Here is a 20,559-nt window from a genome sequence, read left to right as displayed (position 1 = left end):
CTTTGTCGCTATGGTTTGGATTTACAGGGGCAGTGTCCATATCTATACTCCCCCGCTGTAACAGAGGTAAGCGTGACCAAGGGGGACCCTGTTATATAAGTATTATAATTTAAAAAATGATATAAAGAACAAATGAAACACTTACACAAGGTCACAATGAGCTCCCATGAGGAATTGAACCTTCATTCAAACACAGTGCTTATTGCTTTCTTTGTCAGTGTCTTTACTCACTGAGCCATTTTAAGTACTCCAAAAATCAAACATAGACAATATATAATCTAGTGAGTTTAATAAGAAAAGTAGAGAAGAGTAACAATCACTGCAAATCAAAGAGTGGAATGATCACCTCACACTGCCAGATAAAAGGGATAAACACCAGAAATAAAGCTTTGTTTCCCATTAACTTCCACCTCTTGTAGCAGCCACAGGTAGGAGACAAAGGAAACACAAGGCGCGTATGGAAACGATAAAAACCTAATACACCAAATTCAAAAGTGTGTCATTTTCCCGTTAACACTGATAATCACTGATTTTTTTTAAATGAAATACAAACACTTTACAAAAAATACACTGATTTTACGAAAACAATACAAACCGTAATCCCAAATAATGGTTATAGTCAGAGCTGTTCACTTAAAGGGAACTAACGGTTTCACTACAGCAGGGGTTGCCAACTGCCTTCCTCAAGGGCCACAAACAGGGCAGGTTTTAAGGATATTCCTGCTTCAGGGCCGCAGAGTAAAAATAATGATGCCATTTTGGCTGCAGGTATATAGACTTCACGGATCCATGTTACAAATCCTGACATTCTGAGCCTCTGGGATAGAATAAAATGGCTACTAGGGTTTGTTGTAGAAACCACAGAATCCATAAGAAATATCTTAATTGCTGCTTGTGATTGTCCCTTTAAATGGCCTCAGCTGTCTGGGGCAGGGGAGGCAGGAGTTTTGCCAGACCTGATTGGCTGTGAGACAGTATATCACGTGACAAGCTCAGAGCCTGATCTTTAGCTTGTCCATAGTTAAGAGAATTTATTAGGAAGGCAGAATCACAGCCTGATATAGAGCAGGATGGTGATACTGGGGTACTGGGACATCCGAGGGGTGAGTCACTGTGGGGAGATAATACTACAGCATAAGTGGTTACTGGCAGGATGGGGGTAATGCTGTATGGGGGATATGGTGAGGGTGTAATATTGATATATAGAAATAAGAGGGGTAATTTAGTTATGGGGAGGAGGGGCAGAGGATAATATTGATTTGGAATGGGGGGAGAATACTGGGAGGAGGTGGGTAATATTGAAGTTATGGGGGTATATGGGCAGAGGATAATATTGATTTGGAATGGAGGGAGAATACTGGGAGGAGGTGGGTAATGAAGTATGGTGAGAGGGTAGCATTGAAGGAATTTGGGGAGGATGTTATATAGTGCTATTGAAGGTACAGAGAGGAGGGAGGTAATGAAGCTATGGGGTATATGGGGAGGAAGGGGTAATACTGATTGGTTGAGGAGTATATTGTGAGGAGTAATGAAGGTTTAGGGGGTACACTGGGAGAAGGGGGTAATATTGAAGTATTATCCATTCTCTACCTCTCCTTTTTCTCTTCATCCTGTAGCTGGCTCACTCCATCCGTCTCCTGCTAGAATACACGGGGACCCTGTATGAGGAGAAACTATATGTGACTGGTGACGGTGAGTGCATCACACGTGTGGGGTAGCAGACAGTGCCATGTTTTGTGACTCCCTAAACTACTCTGCTCTATGCACCATTGGTATCGCTACGGCCTCCTGCCAGGACCCCTGGAAGGGGTTAAGCAGTCTGTTTGTGGGGTATTGTCTCTCCTATTTGGTGTGGATTAGTTTATATACACCCGCCTCCTCCCTGCATCAGTGTCTTGCTGAAAGCTGTTACTGCGCCTGACTTCAATATAGATGGGTGATGGGGCAGAGTATTTCTGAAAGATTCACACAATAATTCTGATAACTTACTTTTACAGAGAAAGCAGAGTTGTGACTGTATAAATAAAAGTAGTTTGTACTATCGTGCTTTAACCTGACAGTAGTAGATGCATGGATCAGCCTTCCAGCTGTGAGTGCAAATGCATTGATAACTTGCATGTGGTGTGACACTATTACACTATAGCTGGCACTCACTGAGCTGTGATGCAGGGTAAGAGTATCACACCCCAATCTTGCGTTAATTGGTGTTCATCAGTGGCCATTAATGCCACATCAGGAGTGTTACAACGCATTGCGGCTTAATGATTCCCAGCCTATGTATTTTAGAACCTGTAACAGTGTGTACACACAGTGCCACCCTCTGTGCAGTGTGTGCCACTCCCTGTGTGCAGTGTATCGGTGTCACACAGATTCATCTCTTCCTTAGCCCCAGATTATGACCAGAGCCAGTGGCTGGACGAGAAGGAGAAGCTGGGACTGGACTTCCCCAATGTACAAGTGACCCCAGGGAGGGGTGGTGGGCTATGGGGAAGTGGGTGGGGGATATGGAGGGGAATTTTATTTCCCTAGTGTAAAAGTGGTCTAATACCTCCTAAATTGGTGGGATGATTCAGTTTGTAGACTGTGGGAGGTTGGAGGGGAATCCCATTTCCTGAGGGGTGATACTAGTTTCCCTCTCCTCCTGCAGTTGCCGTACCTGTTGGACGAAGATGTGAAGCTGACACAGAGTAACGCCATCCTGCGCTACATTGCACGCAAACATGGACTGTGTAAGAATCTGCCCACAGTGTCCGAGTAATACCCCTTGAGGGATGTCTCTCTCCTTCCCCCAATTAAAGGTTTAGCCATGTTTAGCTAAATTTGCCCGTTGATATAATTTGGGAATTTTGACTGAAAATGGCTCATTTGCAGCTTCAGCACATCCAGAAACAGCCCCCAAGTCTTTCTAGCTCTTCTGCGCCCCCACCCCCCATATTGAATCTTCCTCTCCCATTGAGTCTCTCTTTTCACACCTACCAGGTGGGGAGTTGGAGGGGGAGAAGCTCCGTGTGGATCTGATGGAGAACCAGGTCATGGATTTTCGGCGGGACCTTGTCACGATTGCCTATAACCCCCTGTTTGTGAGTCTGAGGGCTGGAGAGATATTTGGGGGTGGAGGTAAAATTAGGGGGAGTGACATTAACATATTTCCAACCCCCCCCCAGGAGACCCTGAAGGGACCATACCTGGAGAAGTTGCCTGTCGCTCTAACAAGATTTTCTCGCTTCCTTGGAGACGGAGCTTGGATTGCAGGAGAAAAGGTGCCCCTCTCCCCCTCAAGCACCCCATCTCTTCACTCAAGCTAGCTCTCTCCTCTCCCTACTACATCCTATCATCTCTTCTACTTCTCCCCATCTGCATTCTCCCCTCCTCCTCCTGGGTATGGCAGTGCCAGATGATGCCTTGGCGTACTGTCAGGGGTCACACCAGGGTGTGGAGGAGAGATCCTGACTGCCTCCAATCTCCTCCCCCTCCCCCAGATCACCTTTGCTGACTTCCTGATGTACGATGTTTTGGATCAACACCGAATGCTGGAACCAACGTGTCTGCAAAACTTCACGAACCTACAGGATTTCCTGACCCGAATTGAGGTGACTTTCACCCCAGAACTGTCTTATTATCCCCATTATGGCTGTCTTGTTAGCATCCCTCAGCTGTCATCCCATGGCAGGGGTATCTATGCACACTACAGGATGTCTGTTACCATCAGGGCTCCTTCAGCCTCCACTCTACCTGGACACGATTGCAGTAAGTATGTGGGTATAATGGTTGAGGGTGGACTGATGTCTGCTGTGCTGAGTCCAGGAATGGCTTATTCTGCACAGCTCGTAATGACTAATGAGGTATTTTTCTATAATTATTCACATTACTTGGTTGTCACATGGGGGAAGATTTGGAATCTGGTTTTCTCCCACAATTAGGAAGCCCATTAACGTAGTCATTAAGCTGATATATCCTTTCTTCCTCTCCCAGGCTTTGCCTCCTGTTGCTGCGTATATGAAGAGCCCTCACTTCATGAAGACCCCGATCAACAACCGTATGGCAGCATGGGGCAACTGCAAATAAGGGTCCTGTGTATATCTCCCTCGTGCACTCTCCTCCCCCTGTTACGCTTTTTGTATGACCCTGATTTGGGTCTCCCAGTACTTTCTCCCCCATACTATTTATTCCTGTAGAAAGATTTCAATAAAGTTGCATTTTTCTGATCATTTTGTCAATGTATGTACATCTTTATTTATATAGTGCCCACAATGTACTTGGCACTTTCTTAAAGAGACTACAGTACAGGAAATTATTATACAATAAATGCAACAAACAATAGGAAAGGAAATCCCTTGCCCGAGAGCTTACAATCTAAGTGGAATGTTGGGAAGCTTACAGAGACGGCAGGTGAGGGAGGTAAGTGCAGTAGATGGTAGTCATTGGTAAGAGTGACTGTGGGCATAAGACAGTAGCCATGAGCTGGTCTATTGGAATGCTTCATTTAACAGGTGGGTTCTAAAGTTTGACTTGAAGGTGGTGAGACGAGGTGGTTGGTATATACAGTGTCGGGGAGTTCCATAGGTATGAAACAGTGGGAGAGAGAGCAGTATCCTGGAGAGGGATTAAAGGAGAAGAGCAGAGACGATGTAAGAGTGAAATTCTAGCAGCAGAATTTTGGATAGGTTGCAAAGGAGAGTTGTGACTCTAACTACATGGGGTGCCATTTCTAACTGAAAACAAAAGGGATGGGGAACCTATCCCATACACAAGGGCTTACATAACTACTCACAAGGAGATCCCATTACTTCAGCTCTAACAGGAATTTAAGCTTCCCCCCCCCCTCTGTTTAGCCTAGCATGCCACAATATGCAGGCAGAAACATGGTGGGGCTTACCTTCTTCTGAATAATCATGGCACCATGTGGTAGAGTAGGGGTGGTACACTGTGTGAGCCAATAGTCAACCCCTTAAGGCCCTAGAAATACCAATGTAGCTTACACACTCTCATTTACCAGTAGATGTTGTCCCCAACATCCTATAACCAGATGATGGATATGCTTGAACATAGCATGATATACGTCCCTGCACAATACATTGTGACAGCATCATGCATTTCTTATCACACGCTATACACTGATTGAAACAGTACTGTGAACAAACTGCCACAGAAATCAGTGTATATAACATTTGTGCATATGCATTGGTAACTCCTAGTAATGCTATACTTACACCACACAGAAACTGGGCATGTGGCAGTACCTTACTGTGGAGAGCATGTTCATAAGTCACTGGTACAGGCATGTTGATGAAGCTAAGTGTACCATATACAAAATGTGCCAATGGCCGTTACATCACTGTTGAGAAACAGGTTCTCTCTTATAGTTGCTCATATGTCTGACAGAGCAGCGGATACTCACGTGAATCTCTTACAGTACAAAGCTCCAATCTAACAAATCTTTGTATCGACACTCATAAAACATTGAGTCTCTATGGCAGATTACTCATTAATCTGTACTACCCGTAGATATGCTAGTGGGTTATGCAGCTCTCACTACAAGTAGAGCTAAGGTACTCTGCTGCCTGAAGGTTCCTGCTCCACTATCATTCCACATATATAATTAGCAGTGTTAAGAACAGACATCACCAAGCCTGTCAAAGGCATGGAAAAATAGCATGGTTAGCAATATGCAGCGAAAAGAAAGGGTTCGGGCGCAAACCCCAAGGAAAAGGATCTCACCAGGTATTTGGAAAAAAAAATAGAAACAATTGTTGCATGCTTAACACAAAACAATGACAAACAGAAAAAATCTCCCACGTTTCGCTTCTTATACTGTCCCCACGTCATCAAACATATGATTGAATGACAAAACAGCTGAATAGAATCAGATCAAATTTAATATCAATAGATGTTATATGAATAGGATATTAAGTGTTGCAAGTATTATCATTCAAATTAATGAGTTCAAAAGCCTCCTCTGTTGCAACAAGGTATATCTTATATGAATATAATATTTCTTTAAATAGATGTCCTCTTTTTAAGTATTGCGCAATCCCAATGTAAAATGGCAAAAAGGTAGATCTGAGTATAAATAGCAATAGTTGACATCTTAAGTGAATACCCATGGAGATGTTGTGCCATCAGGATTAGTCCAGAGAAATAAACAGTCCTGATAGTATTGTATTGTATGTCTTTATTTATATAACGCCATAAATTTACATAGCGCTTCACAGTAGTAATACATGTTGTAATCATATAAATAACAAATAATATAAATAACAGGTCATGGGAATAAGTGCTTCAGACATTAAAGTAACATTAAGGAAGAGGAGTCCCTGCTCCGAGGATCTTACAATCTAATTGGTAGGTAGGGGAACGTATGGAGACAGTAGGAGGAAATTCTAGTAAATGCGTCTGCAGGGGCCAAGCTTTATGTATCATGTGTCCAGGATTATCCAGTGCTATTCATATGCTTTTGTAAGCAAATGTGTCTTAAGGTGGGTCTTAAAGGTGAATAGAGAAGGTGCTAGTTGGGTATTGAGGGGAAGAGCATTCCAGAGGTACGGGGCAGTCAGTGAGAATGGTTTAAGGCGGGAGAGGCTTTAGATACAAAGGGGGTAGAAAGAAGACATCCTTGAGAAGAACGCAAGAGTCGGGATGGTGCATAGCGAGAAATTAGGGCTGAGATGTAAGGAGGAGCAGAAGAGTATAAAGCTTTAAAAGTGAGGAGGAGAGAGGGGGCGTGCCGATGACATCATCCAGGACAGACGGGTGAAGGGAGAGCTCCGGAGATGCTTTCAAAGTGAGGAGGAGAATTGAGTGTGAGATGCGGGATTTTATCGGAAGCCAGGAGAGGGATTTCAGGAGGGGAGACGCAGAGACACATTTAAGAAAAAGTAGAGTGATTCTGGCAGCAGCGTTTAGAATAGATTGTAGGGGAGACAGGTGAGAGGCAGGAAGGCCGGACAGCAGGAGGTTGCAGTAATTGAGACAGGAGAGAATGAGGGCCTGAGTCAGAGTTTTAGCAGTCGAGTAACAGAGGAAATGGCGTATCTTTGTAATATTGCGGAGGAAAAAGCAACAAGTTTTAGAAACATTTTGAATGTGAGAGGAGAATGTGAGAGAGGAATTGAGTGTGACCCATAGGCAGCGTGCTTGGGCTACTGGGTGAATGATCGTATTTCCAACAGTAATGTGGAAGGAGGGACATGTTTGGGAGGAAGTATAAGGAGCTCTGTTTTTGCCATGGTAAGTTTCAGTCGGCGAATGGCCATCCAGGATGATATTCCAGAGACATTCAGAAACTTTGGTCTGTATAGCAGGTGTAAGGTCAGGGGTTGAAAGGTAAATTTGTGTGTCGTCAGCATAGAGGTGATATTTAAACCCAAAAGATGTGATTAGGTCACCTAGAGAGAGTGTGTAAAGAAAAAAGAGAAGGGGTCCAAGGACAGAGCCCTGCGGTACCCTCACAGAGAGATCGATAGAGGAGGAGGAGGTGTTAGCAAAAGAGACACTGAAAGTACGATGGGAGAGGTAAGAGGAGATCCAGGATAGAGCTTTGTTCCGAATACCAAGAGTATGGAGAATGTGGAGGAGAAAAGCGTGGTCCACGGTGTCAAATGCTGCAGAGAGGTTGAGTAATTTGAGCAGAGTGTAATGACCTCTGTCTTTGGCAGAATGGAGGTTGTCGGTTATTTTAGTGAGGGCTGTTTCAGTAGCATGAGCAGTGCGGAAGCCAGATTGTAGAGGGTCTAGAAGAGAATAAGTGGTGAGAAAGTGTAGCAATCGAAAGAATACAAGATGTTCAAGGAGTTTTGAGGCAAAAGGCAGGAGGGAGACAGGTCAATAGTTAGAAGGACAGGTAGGGCCAAGCTTGCTGTTTTTGAGTAATGGTATAACGGTTGCATGCTTGAAGGAGGATGGAAAGGTACCAGAGTAGAGGGAAGAGTTAAAAATCTGTGTGAGCATAGGGATTATAGAAGGAGCAAGAGGTTTTAGGAGATGGGAAGGAATGGGATCAAGAGGGCAGGTGGTAGAGGGAGAAGAGGAGATCAGCAGTGACCCTTTTCCTCCGAGATAGCAGAAAATGAGTCAAGAAAGACAGGAGGAGAATTAGGAAGCGGGATGGGATGGGAGGATGAAACAGATGGGATGTTCTGATGTATGGATTCCACCTTTCCCTTTAAGCGCAGTCGCGCTTCTTGGCCAAACATCATAAAGTAGGGAGTATACCCTTTGGATTCATGTCTAGTGCAATTGTAGGAATGCACTAGCGGTTAAACCGACTTGCTCCATTCGGCTTTCTGCGAGCCCTTAACGTGCCAAGAATGCCTAAAAGTTTTCGGTTGAACCTTTCCGGCAGAGCGTCTCCTTCAGGGAGGTATGGAATAGTTGTCACGGTGGCTTACAGGGTTATAATATACACCAAATAACTGGGTTGAATTGAATTCGACTGTGATATGATAAAGAAAGTTTATTCCTTCAAAGAAGGCGGACACACAAATAACAAATGGAATATTTATACTTACATGGGGATGGGACAATGAAGTAATCAGGATTCAGATTAGCAATTCATCAGGCATCAGGTATCATTCAGATGTAATAACGAAGAACACGAAGGACACTGTGCATAGAGCTTACCATTGTTCTTATGTGATTTTGGCTCTATATCCTAACATTGGGTCCCAGGCATTTTTAACAATTATCTTGACCCAATTACCTTTTGTCTGCTAACGTGGGAAGCACTTTGGTACCTGCCCCCAAATAACTGGCACATGCGCGCAATCCCTTAGTCAGGCTCCCATTTTCCTAACCCCACTCCAAAGAATTGGCGTCTCTAAGTCTGCCAGATGGGGGAACCTGACTAAAGGTGTGAATTATGGCACTTCATGTGAAAGGCCATGTCCTGCTTTCTCTCCACCCTGTATATACAAACCGGGGGGATGAGCCTTTGATCAGTGGCCTTTGTGTAGACACACTGTCGCCCCCTGACCATTAGCATACCGTATGGGTCAGGGATTTTCGTGGGCTTTACACTAGGCATAAAATACAGTACAGAAAAAAACAGATGATAGGGGCGCCCTTACAACTATATAAAATAATTGTAATATATATAAGACGATTAACATATAAATTAATCAAAAAGTGAATGTGCACAAATACAACCGTGTGAATGTGACAGGATGCTGCAATAGTCCCAAAAAGTTCCAAGGATGAAGAAAACTGGAACCAGCCGTTGCTCAGCACATGGAAAGAGATAAATAAAACAACATAGTGTGATATTGTTAGGGGAAAATGCACCTAAAATATATTAATGTGGAAATATCAACCACATGAAAAACAAAACAGAAAAAAAATGAAAAAAATGATGAAAAATATAGTGATTGAGCAAGCACTAAAATGGACAAAAAAAACTATTTATTAAAAAGACAAAAATCTAAGAACAAAATACAATAAAAACTAGACATCCACTTGTCCTGTGTCCAGTAACTATAAGAATCCTACTTACAAGCTGCAAGTAGGTCAAGCGCATTGGAATGATTACTGGATGGCTGCTCCTCCGCTTCGGATGTAACGCCGGAATGTCCTCTCCTTCTCCTACCCAGAGACCTGCTGGGTGTTCGGAATAGACCTCCGTCTGCTGGGGAGTTGTTAAAAAAGCCTCCAGACCTCTCCTGCTCGCGACCTCGGCTCCACTGCCGGCACACTGCTCTGCCTTTCCCTCTCTCGCGAGAATCTGCCGTCGGAGGGGGCTGATGCTGGTGTGGCTCCAAAGCCTTTCGATTGTAGAGGGATAAGCGCGCAGAACGCCGAGACGCAAGGTGTGTGTTGTCACCCTATGCGCTTCGCGGATTGATCCGTTTCTTCAGGGGTAAGATATGCGGTAATAGTCCCTCCGCATTAGATTAAATAGTCCCTGAAATGTCCACAATAATGGAAAACATGTGAAACTCATCATTAAATTTACAATAGGCCTGCTCAACACTTTAAACAAAAACATATCATATTATATAAGAACAACAAAAATCTAATTATAATCTCGTTCAAATTTGACTAAATAATAAATACTATCAGATAAAAATCATAATAAACAATATCAATGGTAGTGGTGGTACTAATCATTGACACCATTGATATTGTTTATTATGATTTTTATCTGAAAGTATTTATTATTTAGTCAAATTTGAACGAGATTATGATTAGATTGTGGGGGTGGTCAGCTGAGGTGTAACCCCTTTATTACCGGGCCAACCCCCCGTCCATTGCTACAGTAGCGCGAGACTTCTTGATGTTGAGCAAGTTGAGAAGCTCCTTGATCAACTTGCTCTCAAAGTCTCTACCTTGATCGGAGTGCATTCGATTCGGCAGCCCGTAGTGGATGAAGTACTTCTCCCACAGCACTTTGGCTACTGTGAGAGCTTTCTGATCTTTAGTGGAGAGTGCTTGGGCGTATCGAGTATGGTGATCAGTCACTACCAGGATGTTCCCATGCCCATTGAGTCTGCCTCAATACAGAGAAAGTCCATGCAGACTAGGTCTGAGACTAGGAGCGCTTTAAGTGGCCCATTGTAGTTGCGCATGGGGGCAGTGTTTTACACTGTATGCACCGCAGGCATTTTTGACAATGGCGTTCTACTGATTCTCACATTTTGGGCCAGAAGAACCTGTCTCTCACTAGGCTGAAGGTTTTGTCTATGCCCAGATGTCCATAACCGTCATGCAGAGATCGTAGAACATGGTACTGCAAACTTTGGGGCAGTATTAGTTGTCTCCTGTTGGGGTGGTTATGATAAGGGATGATCCTATAGAGAAGATCACATTCCATGCAGAATTTGTCCCACACCCTGACTGGCTGGGTGGGTGTATCAATGACTGACTGCGTGGGTGTGTCAGTGACTGACTGCCTGGGTGGGTGACTGACTGCCTGGGTGGGTGACTGACTGCCTGGTGGGTGACTGCATGGGAGGGTGACTGAATGCCTGGGTGGGTGGGTCACTGAAAGCCTGGGTGGGTGACAGCCTGGGTGGGTGGGTGACGGACTGCCAAGCTGGGTGGGTCACTGAGTGACTTGGTGGGTGACTGCCTAGGTGGGTGACTGACTGGGTCTTTGATAAAGCGCCATTTCAGCGTGAAACGCGTTAGCGGACCTCCTTTGTAGCATCTGCTACTATGCATCTTCAATAAAGTATTTTTATTATTTTGTTATTAGCCTCCAGCCCTATCTTTTCAGCAGTGAACCACCATTTTTTCTACAATCCACACAATGATAAGTAATTAGCTAAGTTGCAGATCGATCCATTTTCCTGTGATCGATCGGCGAAGATTCGGCTCGGGTTTCACTAAATGGCTGTCAGTGCAACAGAAGAGGACCAAAGATGCAAAGTTCTGTGAGGAAGATCATGTGACCAGGCAGTCACTAGATACAATTGGTGCACTGCTAAAGAGAGGGCAGGACTCAAAAAGGGGTGTGCCAGAGCCTGTTTCATAAGAGCAAGGTGATGTGACTTTGTAAATGGTTGCTATAGAAACATAAAATGCTTGTTACATTATAAAACATTAAGAATATCATTCAAAGTTGTTGTTTTTTAAATAATGCTACAAGTATTTTTTCATAGTACAGTAATTATTTATTAAAAAAACACACATGTAGGCTATTGCTTTGACTGCAGCTTTAATAGTTTTTATTTAAAAAATCAGAGTAAAGATGTGGCTATAGCACTCACAAATATGTGTCTTGAGTTTTATGCTGTTTCAATAAAAAGCTTTCCAGACTAAATCTTCCTCACACGTCCTCCCTCTGGCCGTCTCCAGTGCGATGTCTCATGTGGGATTCAGATTTTAGCCGTCCCCTCTCCCGTCATCGTAGTTCTGTTTGGGCAGAACCTGCGGACAAGTCAACCGGGCAGTCTGGATTCTTTTTGCTGGTCAGTGTTCTGTTGGGGCAATCACTTCATCAGGGGTCTTGATTGATATCATGAAATGCATACAGTTGGAGGTGTATTTTGAGATTTGGCTGGTAGTCCAACTCATGAGGAGAAGTCCAGGTTTGTATCGGGAAAAATTCCAGCGATACTGTAAGGTAATGTAATTGATGCCTGCATCTATTTCTTGTAATGTACTGTATACAGTACGTTCTGTTCAATTGTCAATGCCTGTACTGCGCATGCACAAAAATTAATAAATATCCTCTCTCAATTATTTTACAGATGAAACTGCCAAGAGCCAGCACGCTCGAAGAAGATGTCACTTGAAGAAGATTGCAGAAGAATATACTCTTTAGTCATTTGAAGTTTTTATGTGGCGGGTTACATTTAAATAAATAAGATATCATAAAAAATGAATGGGAATAAGGGATGGGTTACATTGCATTTACATGTAGATTAAAGAGACATTAGCACACAAGCACCACCTATCAATTCTGAAGGGTAGTGTTGTAGCAGGTCCTATACTGAAGAGTACTGCGACTGATGCAAAAATCCAATCTTTTGCCGTCGCGGCGGAGTTGTGACACTGTTGCGCCCACCTTGAGAAACATAAAAAAACATAACTATTTGCCGCGGACATAGAAGCACCTCGCAGTAGCCTAGATGGCAGTAAGTCTTGCTATATCATTAAGTTGATCTTGATTACTCCCAATGTGCAAATAGTAAAAAAAAAAATATATATATATATATATATATATATATATATATATATAACCCTGATTCCCCCCACCCCCCCCCCATCTCATGTAGGGTCTCCCTGGGAATCTAATGCTCCGGTTACCTGGGTGTGTGTGTTGCAGACCTGCTAGTAACAGGGAGCCCTGGGTCTCCCGCGATGACATGGGGGATAACAGAACAGGTTTCTAGGGTGGTGCCTCAATATCACTTAGTGGTGCAGCGCCTCCATCTCCTGCTGCCCCCAGCGATATGGGGTGAAGTATCTACAAGAGAATATTCCTTCCCCTCCTCCCGATACACTTCACTCTCAGGCAGGAGTATAGATAAAAATGCAGTCTCTTTATTGATCTCTTCCTTCAGTCAGAAGCCAGATCACACAGCAAGCTGTCTCCCTCCAGGATGTCCCTGACCTCACTCCCGGCCTAGGGCACCAAGAATGGGTCTTGCTCTTCCCCTGTCCTCTAAGCAGGATAGGAGGTATGTTGTCCTCCCTCTCAATCCCCGTATGGAGGCCTCAAGCCTGCCAGTCCTGGCAGCTCGCTGGGTGACCCTGTCCCTCTCACTGTAGGGATCAACTCACTAAATAGGAAATGGCGATACACTAAGTAGCTCCAGCAGGTACCGCCCATGTGTCATCTGATTGGACATAGAGCCTGATGACACTGCATTCACTGACTCACTGCACTGCCTGAAGTGGGGAAAACCCATGATTGCTCCTGGCAACCTACCCTTACACAGGGATTACCGCCAGGAGGAGGGCAGACCAATAGCCCAAATCACACAGGGCTATATATATATATATAGAAAGACAAGAAAGAAAGCGCCCAATCCTAGTGTAATATGAAATAAAACATTTAATAACCAGTCCTATTCACCAAAATACAGTGAAGTGGAGCAGTGCTGTATTTTGGTGAAATTGCGACGCCAACCCTATATACCGTTGCGGGGTCACGTGATTGGTTTCTCCCATCCGGAGTTGCTGTGTGGAGAGATCTGCATCCGGTTCACATTGTGAGTGGTCGTGGCACTCTGTGAGAGCCCTGCTGGTCGGTGGCTGAGAGACTCTTGGACTCCATTGAAGAGCTGTTTGGCGTGTGAGCAGAGCAGGACAATCCCACAGCTGGCGAATGAGTATACTCATTACATGCTTTTTATTCACATATGTTTGTGAGTTTTCATCTATAATTTAGGACTGGTTATTAAATGTTTTATTTCATATTACACTTGGATCAGGCGCTTTCTTTCTTGTCTTTCTGTAGATTCACTGGGAGGTCGTTGGTTCCTTGCAGAGAGCAGCCGGTATCCAGAGTTTTGTATTTCTATTTTTCTACACAGGACTATTTTTCTTTTTCTTTTTATTGAATCAACCCACTTTTTTGTTTTTTTATGCCACATGGTTTTGGTTTATAATATATATAAGGCATTTTTTTTATCATTCAGTCAATAGCTCACACAAATATAGTTATATAATTGTATAATTGTGTATTTATTATTATTATTTTTATAATTTACACATTTTATTGATACTTATTACCTCTGACATCTAATTGATCTATAGATGCATATATTTGGATAACCATCTAAATATCATCTGGTGTTGAGGGAGACATTATCTGAGGGGCGCAGTTTTTTCTTTGTGTGTATATATATATATGTATATATATGTATATATATATATATATATATATATATATATATATATATATATATATATATATATATATATATATATTTATATATATATATTTCTCAAACCGTTGTATGCGAGTCTGTTTGTCCTGTCCCTAGGGGCAATCACATTGGACCTTTGGCCCGTCACTCCGCCTCAGGCCAATGAGATGGCTCCCTTGGCCCGTCCGCCCCCGCACACCTCTCATTGGCCGGTCAATCACACACACACACACACACACACCCTCTGGCCCTCCTCAATGGCTGCCCGCCCTTGACTACCCACCCTCTCACCCCTCAACGGCTGGCCGCCCTTGCCCGCCCACCCTCGCCCATCCACCCTCGCCCATCCTCACCCATCCACCCTCACCCATCCACCCTCTCACCCCTCCGCCCTTCCCGGCGCTGGCCCGCAACAACGGAACCACCCCCTATCACCACTCTGCGGGACCTCACAAAGATCACCCTCTCCCCCGGCGCTCACCTTCTCTCCTGGCGCTCACCCTCTCCCCCGGCGCTCACCCTCTCCCCCGGCACTCACCCTCTCCCCTGGCGCTCACCCTCTCCCCCGGGCGCTCACCCTCTCCCCCGGTGCTCACCCTCTCCCCCGGTGCTCACCCTCTCCCCCGGTGCTCCCTCCCACAGACTGCTCCCACCTCCCCCCACCCCCCCCAACACTAACTGTTACAGTAGTAAACGTACTGTGACTAAATAGAATAAGACCAGTTTCAGACTAGAACAGACACATCCGCAATATAATGTAAAACATATATGGGTGGAGATCGCTTCAAAAGATTGTGTATGAGGGAGACTTACTGGATGTACATTTTAGATACATTGCACCCAAAGGGACATAATGACCATATTGACATAAGTACCAGAGGTCTGGTTTGAGTGCTTTATAGCATTCCCTCTGAACTATGGGGACATGTCAGGTCTATAAATATTCTTTCCCTTACTGTCTTTTTTAGTGGTTGTTATTAACTAACCCTATTGTAGGTTGCTCTATCTATGTTTTACATTATATTGCGGATGTGTCTGTTCTAGTCTGAAACTGGTCTTATTCTATTTAGTCACAGTACTTTTATTACTGTAACAGTTAGTGTTACAACATTCATTCACATCAATATACACATACATTCACATCTAATAGATCACATTCTATTATCACATCCCATAATTATTTATTTTATTCATTCATATATAAGTAGACAAACTATTATCACAGAGGTATAGGATTATGTTTTTATTCACATTAATATACACCCAATATTCACACTTATTAGCACTATCACATTTAGGCACACTAATACATTTTTTAATAATTATATTCATTTTCACATATTAAGAGGTATAGATACATGTACTTTCATATTGAGGATTATTCTGTCCTTGCTCAGTAACAACCTTTGCTGCACCATTGACTCCAACTGTTATCCATGTTATTGGTTAATCATCAATGGAATAACAACAGGTATACACATTTAAATTTGTTGGGTGAAACCTTTAACCCGGTTTATATATATATATTTTAGCATCACAAGTGCTGACTAATGATGTAAAGGGTTTAATGGGTAGTTATTCTCTATGTATAATAGTTCTCTCCAATTCTTGAGACTTTCTATTTGAAATTAGGAAAATATTGTTATTATGAACTTGCTATTAATATCATCATTGTCAAAATTAAAAATTAAAAATTAAAAACGTAATTTAGATTATTATCAATTACTGCTCAAATAGTGTCACCAAATGAAGTTTAATATATCTAACATTATTCTGTACACATTTCAATTACTTGAACTATCTTATGATCACATTCTTTTTAAAATATAGTGCGGTCCTCATAACCAGTCCATTGGGATCTGCACAGCATTAATGATTGAGACAATGGACTGGTTTAACCCTTGTAATTTTTGTAATGGACGTTTGTTATTAACCTTTTAATTGTTTTATTGGTATATGCAAATTCCCTTGCTATAAATACTGTGGGGCCACAACCAATGGGTAACGCCTGATGAAGTCATCATAGATGACGAAACGCGTAGGGCGTGGCTAAGGCAGAGGAGACACTTTCCCACGGAGACCTTCGTTACGGGCTGAGACAAACGCAGGCTGTGAGAGACAATAGGAAAAAACCTGGCGCTTACCTTAAGCTTAATATATGAGGTGTGCTTACAATGTGACAATGAGGCACATATATGAGCCTGAGGAAGTCGATGATTCGACGAAACGCGTAGCTCTAAAGTTCCTGCTGAATTTGGCCCAACGTGGCTCCCGTAGCCGGATCAACCAGGCAGCCATTGCAGATAAGGAGAAAAAGTTTTTTTTTTTTTTTTCCTCCTGCATCACGGACGCGTGATTGGCAATAACGGCTGCTTAAACTGTATCCTGGACTGCACGAGGAGGCCAGGGGTCCAACCACTATGTATGTATGTGAGTCTTGTTGTACCAATTGCTTTTAAAACTAATAAATGTGTTTTAAACCCCACTGACAACGTGCCTCACTTTCTCTACCTACTCCCCCCCCCTACTACCACCACTGGGGAGAGTCCCCATCTGATGCCCAAGACTGGAGTTAGAATCCCACGTTGGTTGCAAACAAAGAAGAGTCTACACTGGGGGGAGATGCAGATGGGTTAATTTAACCCCAAAGTTACCAATTTCCTGCAAGGACTCACACATGGCCGTGTGAGTACAGATATATTTATATATTTATTTCAAAACCCTCTAAACCACCATTACCTGTTGTTGGGAGTGACTGGAATTGCTTAAAGAAACCACATTACCGTGTCCGCTTGCACATGGCCGTGTAAGTGTATTTAATATTTTCACCAACCCCCAGCAATATTGTTGTAACCACATTAATTTTATTGTATTTTATTGTTTTTTATTGTCAAATGTTTTTCTAATCCCACGCTCCCCCATTGCTTGTATGTCGCAGGCTGTGAGAGGCAAAGCTAAACAGAAGTCCAGATCCTCCGTTTCCCCCGGTGGTGCAGCAACCAGAAGCAGGCAGCTGAAGGTCTTGGTTCCCAGAGGGACTTCCTTTTGCGGGGCACCCGACCGGGTGGATGTCACTTCCGGTAGAAGGAGACCATGCGGCTAGCGTGTAGGAGAGGACACCATTGCTGAGTCGGATGGCATTACTTGCTTATGAGGGCCTATCTCATAACTGCTTGATTACCGTGTACACTTGTGAGTGGGCATTTGTCTGTTTTTATTGTTCCATAAACTGAATTGTTATACTTTAATGCACTAGGTGTGCGCCTGTTTTTTCTTTTCTTTTTTTCCATATATATATATATATATATATATATATATATATATATATATATATATATATATGTGTGTAACGGTTTTTCTGGCCCGGCCTGACCCACCCAATCTCACATTGGCCCCTGTGGTCTAACCGGTCCCCATTACAGTGTGGTAGTGTCTGGTGGTGCACCTGTTGGCTACAGGACTCCTGAGTCTCCCGCATGATGGTGTGTGGGGAGGACCCGTCCAGACAGGCAGCTGAGGTAGTGTGCTGAGTCTCACCTAGTTCCAGTGCAGCGCCTCCACCTCACCAGGGTCCCTGCGTCCGCATGGGGATGATCCTGGCGAGGAACTCCTCGATGGTGTAACCTCCTGTGTAATCATTGGACTCTCACACACAGGGGTTTCTCTGATCAGCTCCATCTTTATTGTCACGGTGGGCATAGCTGCCCTCCACAATGGGGTGTCTCTAGCCGATCATTTTCTGTGTGCTTCCCTTTAGTAAGTATTTCACCTAGATCAGGGATTCACTATTCCCGCAGGAATCACTGCCCTGTGCCAGGTCCCTGGACACAGTCTCCCATGGAGTTACTATAACATAACTAACACTCTGGCAGAACTTGAACTCCTTTCCCCAGAACTCCTCCTCTCAGCAGAACTCAGGTCTCAGGTAGAACTAACTTTAGAACACAGTGCTGTGCCTTATGTAACTTCTGAGGCTGACACACCTCTGACATCACTAACCATGGAGTCAGAGCATGTGACCAGTCCCATCCATACACAGGGCACCCCACCAGGGTGTGAGGGAAAACCTCCATGATTACTGCTGGCATGCCCACACTTACCAGGCCTTACTGCCAGCAGGAGAGATGACTGTAGGCATTTTACATGCCCGCTACATTCTCCCCCTGGTGAATCCCATCGTCCTCGCTGGGACCTAAATTTGTATACCTCTTTCCAGGAAGCACTGCAACACAAAACATAATTAACATCACACAAATTTTCTCATAATGCAGTACAAATGAATACAGTACATTCCGCCAAGCCCGCCCCGACCAGCAGCCACGAACCCGCGTAATGCGTAGTACCACCTAAAAATAGTGATAGGGGTCCGGCTTCTTTACTTCCCTACCCCCTATATCTAGAACGGTAACTGAGTAATGCCGTGGTAATCCCCTCTCGGGCCTATATGTTACTCGGTGTTTGTAGATATTTCTACCAATGGCCCATATGCGGATCAGGTGCTCTATCCGTTCCTCGGCCTTCTTCCCCACCACATCATTCCCCTTACTGACTAAGTGCATCTCAATATTTTCCTTGAGCCACCTATCCCTATTCTCCTCTATTTCATCCATTAGTGGCTCAGGGACATACGGGTACTCCAACCCGTGGGATGACTTGTAACGAGCCATTATGGCCCGTTCGGCCCTACTGATCTTAGTCAGGTCAGCCTTACCTGCCCTCCCGGGTAGCACCCATGATAGGGGTTCGTCAGGGTCCACGGGGTCTGACAAGATGCTGGGACCCATAGGTTCTATCTCCCTATGCTCTATTTGAAGCCAGCGCTCCTGCAATTCCCTGTCCCTCTGTTCTGGGGTAAACTCTCCCACCGCCCACCAATAGTCCACTACATCCTCTCGCCGGATGAGGAACCGAGTACGGTCCATCCAGGCCGAGTACCCTTCAAATAGTGGGGCCCACCAACGGTTCTCCCGGAATCTATATGACCCCCTTGACTCCCTATCATCCTCAAGGGAATATACCCCCGACGACCGCTCAGATCGCGGTACAGACCACCTAGAAGATCCCGGGGCCTTTTTCACCGGCGCCGGAACTGCAGGGGGCAACCACCGGCCTACCGCGGCCTCTATCAATTCTCCCCCTCCCCTGGAGATACCTTCCGTAGCGCCACTGCGCTGTCTTTCCCCAGTCCGTCTCACCTCCCCTTCTGAGGAAATGTCCACTGATTCCAGGCTAGGCGGGGAACCCGGGGACCGTGTGACAGGGGCAGGGGTTTTAGCTAGGGCATGGGGTTGGGCATACGGACGGTGTAGCGACTGCCACGGGGCTGCAACCCGTTCCTGGCTGTCCGTAGATATTTCAAAGGATGATACTTCACCCTCCTCAGTCCTCAGATCACCCGTCCAGCTTCGGAGCCGTTGAGGTGATTGGGGACCTTCCCCCAATCGCCGAAGCGTCGCTGCGTCTTCCCCCTGGGTTCCGCCGTCACCACCGGAAACGATGTCTCCCCCGGAACCGGAAGCGTCGCCATCTTGCGTGGGACCCCCATGCGGGATCTCTTCTCCTACGACAACATCCGGCTGGTCCGCCGTCGCCACCGGAAGTGATGCCGTCACTCCACGTGCGCTCGGGGCCTGGCGCGGCCCTTCCAGCGCTTCGCCGTCTGTTGTGACCAAGTAAGTGTTAGGGCTTCTTGGCTTACCCATCCGCAGGGGTGTAGGCGTCTCTCACCCGTCTTCCAGATCAGGTCCTGGGATGGCGGGACTCCGTCTGTCGGCTCGCCGATCTGCGGGGGACGTCCTGTCTTTCTGGTACCACGGGGTGTCGTCCTCCCCGGTTCTATCCTGAGCCTCGCTGTCACCTCCGCAAGTTCACGTAGATCCTCGTCCGAGTATTCTCCCTTCTCGGTGTGGTCAGGAGGTGACCCGACTGCCTCGGTTGCGGCCGACCCAGCCAACTTGACCGGCTCCAGTCCCCTTTCTCCGGGACTCGCACGTCCTATCCATAGTGCGCAAGGGGACTCGGCGGCTCGCCTAGCCTGGTCCCCCGGGGGGTCAGCCGATTGTATTGGTATAAACGTTGGCATAGGCCATAAGTACAGTGTCCCGCAATGTGGGCAACGTGCCGCTGTGTTGACCGTGCCTCCGGGCAGCCCGCATTGTAGGCAGAGCCCGACCACCGTCTCGGTGTTGGCCACCCTCACTACTAGCAACCCGCCGGGTACTGAGTAGGGTTGGGTGGAGACCATTGT

The 20,559-nt window shown here is 45.2% G+C and overlaps 1 protein-coding gene across 1 annotated transcript; it reads left to right on the top strand.

The window, feature by feature from the left end:
- Nucleotides 1-1,026: 1,026 nt before the first annotated feature.
- Nucleotides 1,027-4,208, top strand: LOC142470106 (glutathione S-transferase Mu 5-like). Its single transcript, XM_075577046.1, has 8 exons — nt 1,027-1,103; nt 1,617-1,692; nt 2,387-2,451; nt 2,648-2,729; nt 2,980-3,080; nt 3,165-3,260; nt 3,480-3,590; nt 3,973-4,208. The coding sequence occupies exons 1-8, from the start codon at nt 1,071-1,073 to the stop codon at nt 4,063-4,065; spliced, it is 657 nt and encodes a 218-aa protein (XP_075433161.1). The 5' UTR covers nt 1,027-1,070; the 3' UTR covers nt 4,066-4,208.
- Nucleotides 4,209-20,559: the final 16,351 nt, after the last annotated feature.

Source organism: Ascaphus truei, chromosome 1, assembly GCF_040206685.1.
Source record: "Ascaphus truei isolate aAscTru1 chromosome 1, aAscTru1.hap1, whole genome shotgun sequence".
NCBI classification, from domain to species: Eukaryota; Metazoa; Chordata; class Amphibia; order Anura; family Ascaphidae; genus Ascaphus; species Ascaphus truei.
Note: the sequence above shows the minus strand (reverse complement) of the source record. Positions and strands in the feature narration are given on the sequence as shown.